The sequence below is a fragment of the Lontra canadensis genome, unplaced genomic scaffold (assembly GCF_010015895.1).
Source record: "Lontra canadensis isolate GAN:19392208 unplaced genomic scaffold, GSC_riverotter_1.0 scaffold22, whole genome shotgun sequence".
Taxonomy (NCBI): domain Eukaryota; kingdom Metazoa; phylum Chordata; class Mammalia; order Carnivora; family Mustelidae; genus Lontra; species Lontra canadensis.
The window spans coordinates 7,026,338-7,032,337 of NW_022631016.1; the positions used below are offsets into that span (position 1 = coordinate 7,026,338).

General features: G+C 46.4%; 1 protein-coding gene across 1 annotated transcript in view; it reads right to left on the reverse strand.

The window, feature by feature from the left end:
* The window catches only part of SEMA5A (semaphorin 5A), a 297,989-nt gene extending 292,989 nt beyond the window's left edge, over window positions 1–5,000 (reverse strand). The window contains exon 1 of the mRNA XM_032861862.1: window positions 4,880–5,000. Within this exon, the coding sequence (XP_032717753.1) occupies window positions 4,880–5,000 (121 nt within the window). The remainder of the gene's footprint in view (window positions 1–4,879) is intronic.
* Window positions 5,001–6,000: the final 1,000 nt, after the last annotated feature.

Below are 6,000 nucleotides of genomic sequence, written 5' to 3' on the forward strand. Positions count from 1 at the left end.
CATGGCCTGCCTACTCCTTCCCTGCCGAGAGGGAGAGATGGAGGTCCTGGGGAGCCCCTCCCCTTGCAGCCATCCCCACCGCTAACTCTCCTGCATCCTGGGTACCCCGGCCCGCCTCCATCCCTCCCTCCAGACTCACTGGAGGTGGGGTCCGCTTCCTGTAGGCTAATCTCCCACCTGTGCCCAGTATCCGATCCCCTCCTACAGCCCGGGGACTCTGCCTAATCAATGACCTCCTCCTCTCCTCTCCACAGCCTCTTCTGTCACCTGGCCTTTCCCCATCACTGCTTAAGGATGTTTAAGTGATGCTCTCTCAAAAGCTGTCCCCGGCTCTCCCATCCCTACTGGCCGAGTCGATCACCGTCTCCTTTTCTATCCCCGCCTTCACCTCACATTTGTTTCTCTGCTTGTTACCATCTAGTTTCTTCCCCCAGCGCTGTCCTGAAACTGCTCTGACATATGCCACTGGTTAGATTGAATTGTGTCCCCTCCGTGCACCCCCCTGAAAAAGACACATTGAAGGCCAAACCTTGGTGTCTGTGAATGAGACCTTACTTGGAATGAGGGTCTTTTCTGACGTCATTCGTTACACTGAGATCATGCTGGGTGAGGGTGAGCCCTACTCCAGTGTGACCAGCATCTTTGTAAAAAGAGGAGCCACGAAAAGACACAGCAACGCCAAGAGAATGCCCTGTGGGTCCGGACTCAGACTGGAGGGATGAGTCAGGGAGCCTGGGAAGCCCAAGGCCTGCGGACAACTCCCAGAAGTTAAGAGGCAAAGAAGGATTCTTCCCTAGAGCGGTCACAGAAAGCAGGGCCCTTCTGACACCTGGGGTGTCTGTTGTTGTTCTTGTTGTCTTGTTTTTCTACTTCTGGCCTCCAGAACCGTGAGAGAGAATATTTCTGCTGTTACAAACCACCCTGTTACCGGAGCCCTAGGAAGGTAATACACAGATCGTAGGACTCCCAGGGCCTCCCCTACAAAAGTCCTGGAGAAACCACGAGGACTCAGTCGCTCTGCCCTCTGGGCCACGTCAGCCTCGAACTCAGCATCATCTGATGTGTGGAGGGCGGCCTCTCCCTTCCCTATCCTCGGCTGCACAGCCCAGCGGAGGGCAGGCAGGAACTCCGCTTTCTCAATCTAAAAATCATCATGTCCGATTCCCTTCTCTATTCCATACGGAATCGACAGCAAAAAGAGTCCCGCTCCCGCCCCTTTAGCTTAGTGCCTTGTGCCTGCTCTCTCCGATCACGGAGGCGACCTCAGGACGGGCTCTCGCTACTGCGTCGGCAACTCTGAGCACGGGGACTGTCCAGGTGGGGAGCGCTTCTTAACAGGCCTTCCGATGCGGGACAATACTGAACCCCTACAGCCACGTTAGCCTCATCTCCCCTCACCTCCTCTCCATAACCTGAAGGAAGGTTTCATGGCTCATCTTACAGGAAACATGCCGGGACCTGTGATGTGCCCCTCCCTTAGGTCAGGGCTTTTGCCCTTGTTCTCTCCTCTCCCCGAGGCACCTTTCCACTCATCACACTCCTAAACACGTTCGAGAACCTTTCAGGGCTCATCTCTGCTGTTTTTGCCTCATCCCAGAAGCCTGTAACGACTCCCCTAAAACCCGGGCTCTCGGGTCCAGATGCCCCCTCTCCTGGGCTCCCACAGCACCCAGCCAACACACCTGTTAGGATCTTTAACAGGATGTAATGCAATGCTCCTTTGGTTTACAGTCCCAGAGATATTCTAACCCCCTACATGGGGACTGTTTTTTTGCTTTACCTCCTCAGTATTTAGTACAAACCATGGTATAGAACAGAAGCCTATTAAATGTTTGCTAAACATTAGCTCCAACTTAAACATAAGCAAGTTAAAATTATGCTGGGAGGTTCTCGATGAGCTATGGGATTAGTCCAAATCCCAAAGAGTGATAGTACACTCCACCGGAAAGGCTGGTGGGAAAGAGATCCTCATACCCAGGGCGAAGGAGAACTCAAAATGGCGCCACCTTCATGAAAGGGAACTGGGCGGTATCTAGCAACACCACATATACATTTACCCCTTGACCTAACAGTCCCAGTGCTAGGAATCTCTGCCGCGGTACCCTTGCAAAGGATTAAGCAATGTCTCAAGTAGGCATCACTCATTGTAACACTACCCATGACCACAAAGGGCAGAACACACCCTCAATGTCTCCCCGTTGGGAGCTGCTGGTACACTGTGGTTCACCACACGGTGAAGAGCTCTGTGCTCTGGAAAGGAGTGGCAGGGAGCCCGCCGCTGGGGTGTGGACTCCATGATATACCACCATGTCAAGAAAATGCTAGACAGGCGAAGAGAAGCAGGGACCATAAAACAGAAGTAAAACAGCTGAGTGCAGAGTGAGGGGATAGGATGGAGAAAGCACGAGTGAGGGCAGATTCTCTGAACATTCCTTGTTTTCCTTAATGAAATTTTGCAACACGACAAAATAAGGTAAATTCTTTTTTTAATTTCTAAAAATCAAAAGAGAAATGAAACAAATGAAATGCACCCGGGTTCGAGTTGGTAGCATAACCGCGCAGAAGGAAACGACTTCAAGTGAAGTAATTGCTTTCGTTTCCCAAGGCCCTGGGTAGCCGGAGGACTGAAAGAAGAGAAGCGGACCACCTCACAGGGCTTTCAGTCGTCAAAAACGACTAGAGTTGCTGGACTCTAGCTCTGAAACGACGCAGGGTCTGCTGCAGAGAAAGGCAAAGGAATGTTCTGGTGGCTTCAGAGATCCAGGATTCTGTGCCCAGGACAAAAAGACACATACAGAAGGTAGAGAGAAGAGGCTGAGAGAAGCCCGAGCATCCTGGAGGGGAGCTGGAAGCAACCAGAGGAATCACGGTACAATTTTAAAACTTTTTCCTGAGTTCTGTGCACTGAAAAGACCTAACACTGGGGACATCTGTGCTTAAATCAGCCCAAAATGGCTGATGCTCAGGTCAACGGGAGGAAGTGATGGGAGGGAAGGAGTCGGGAACATCTTGCTGTCCCAGAGAGTAAGCAGCTGGCAGAGGCACCTGGGTTATGTCAGAAGAGCTCAGGAGCCTACTTGAAGAGGCTTCCTTGGGCTTCAAATGAGATGATTTCACCCCGTAAGCATCAAAACTGCAATCGCTTGAAATATTTCAGATGTTAACATCCATACAGTAACAACGATTCTAATAACCAAAATAAGAAAACAAGACAAAACAAAAAGTAAACATAACACCTTACTTGCTCCCTTCACATAATGTTAGAAAACCAACTAGTCTTAAAAAAAAAAAAAAAACTAGGAAAAAAGCATTAATTCTTACTTTTCTAAGCCTCAGAATATTCAAATAGTTGATAAGGGAAACTTACTTTATACAGAAATATTCTTGCTATTCAATGAAGAAAGAATAATAAAATTAGGAAATCCCAGCTTTACAGCATTGGATGAATCGGTAGGTTTTGGCCGTGACCATCACTGACTGCTAATTTCACACCTAGACAGAACCTGCCTCCCCACGGAGGACACAGCAGCATCCGTGCCACAGGGAAGACAGAAAGATGTGAACCCGAATCAAAGCCGCCTCCTGATACCAATATGAGTTTATACAAATACTCAGAACAGAAGAACATTTGAACACCAAGAGGACGCACTTGGCAAAATCCAGACTGTGGGAAACTCTAAAGGACAAAGAGCTAGGATTTCTTCTGTAATTAATTTGCACAGGGAGCAAAACCACCCCAACGAAATAGCAGAAGACCAGCGGTTGCAGAGCATGAGCTACATTTAGATCCTGTGTCAACCCAACGGTACCAAAAAAACGCATCCACATTCATGAGACCATCAGGGATCTCACAATACTCACTGGATGTCAAATGATTTTATGGAATTAGGCTGGGTTTTTTTGGTAGATTTTAGGGGTTTTTTGTTTTGCTTTGTTTTTTTTTGGTCTGATGCAATAATGGTGCTGGGAACCCCTTCTTTCACAGTCATGCACTGAAATAATACAGATACAGTTATATGATTTTTTGAATTTGCTTTAAAGTAATCTGGTGGGGATGGGGTGAAGCATGGGTGGGATTTAAAAGAAAAAGCCAGACCGTGAATGAATGAGTGTTGGGTTGGGCATTCCGTAGACAATTCTTTCTCTTTTTGCAGATATTTGAAATTTTTCATGATATGAAGTTTAAAACATAACAAAACATAAAGCTATTTATCGGATACATTATTAAAATACAGTATCTGATTAGTTATATAGTTAGCTTGATAATATAACTTAAAGTACCTTGAGGGCAGGGACCAAGACTAATTTATTTTTCATCCTGAAAGCTTAGAGTACCCACAGTATAGAGAGCCCTAAATGAATTCTGATAAATAAAAGGAAAAATTAACAAGATATACATACTAAATAATTAATCCCACATATCCAAGACATTCTTAAGACAGTAAATCAATACCACCTGCCATGCCGTGTCAAATAGGGACCAAGGCGTCAAGTTTGGTGGTAAGACTAAGGCTTTGCTGGGAAACGTCGAAGGGAATTTTTTGTTACTTGGGGTTGTTATTATTTCTGTGGATCACATTTTCAGGCCCTGGTTCGAATACCAAGGAGGCTCGCAGTACCTTTAAATAAAGGCGGCCTCAACAATGGGAATTTCTACCCGCGATGACTCCGATTTTGAATTCTTCTCAAGACTGTAGTAATCAGTTTCCGGACAGGAAATTCTTGCAGTCCAGGATTTTGTATTTTTGCTTGTATTTTAAACAATGTCTAAAGCGAGAGTCCCAGAATGACAGGGCAATAACCAACGCTATTTTCTATCCCTGAACATGGAAAGTGCATGTAAGTGGCACCCTTGTGTCCGGGGGTGCCTGCCCCTCACCTTTATAGGAAATGACTGGGTGATCCACTCTCTGGCACTGAGATGCGTCTGATTCCGGCTGGGCGAGTCTCCACCACCCCACGATGGAGAGCAGCCATGCAAGGACGCAGGTCCCCTTCATGGTGGGCAGACGGCCTTGGACTCGGGGCACGTGTCTTCTAACCAGAAGCTCGCCTTCCTGTCATGTGGGGCAAGTGCCTAAAACACATAAAAGAGAACAATGAGATGACGGTGAGTTCAGGTCTTCTGGTGGGCGGTCTTTTAGGTAGGCCTCATCACTAGCTCTTAAAAAATGAGAGCTTTCGGGTGCTTGGACAAACCTACCTTTTTCTAGGTGGCATTTCAAATATGTGTATCTTGGTATAGACCTCTCTTCCTGCCCATAATTTTAGGAAATAACCCATGTATTATAAAAGAAGGAGAAATGTTCAAGTTTAAGCCATACCCAGTCATCGCTCATGAAGAAAGCAGCTTAAGTCTTGTAACTGCTGATGATTTTTCCCTTGAAATATCTTCCTCTCCCCCTTCATGCTAGCGTAGAAATCCTGAGAATCCCTGCCTTTCCCTTTTTGACATCCAAAGCCCCTGTTTAACAATGCCATGACCACCATCTTCTCTCGATAACCTGATATTATGCTACCCACCTCTTAAATTAAAACTGCCCATATTTGGTGAATTTGTCCTTTAAAATTTATAGATGACCTGCCTGCAAAGTTCCTGGCTAGAAATCAGACATGAGTCCAAAAAAAAAAAAAAAATCATAGTGAGCACCTACTGGGTGACATGAAATTCCTAGGCTGGGAGCTAGAAGGCTTTAAAGATTATGAATCATTGAGAAGATTAATAAGCTTTAAAATAAGGTGGGCTTGTAAAAATAACTACAAGCTAAGCCATTAGAAAAGTGTGCATAGGGGCTAGAGTGTTTTAGGACTTAGGAGAACGCCACCGCCATTTAGAGGAACCCATGGTAGGTCCCGTGAGGAGCTCACATTGGGATCCATACTGAAGGATAAAGAGGATTTCAACCAATGGAAGGTTCTAGAAGTGCATTTCAAGCCAAGGGAAGAGGATGAAAACAAGCTCCTGAGGAAGGAGGCAGTAATAACAGTTTGGGGAATGGT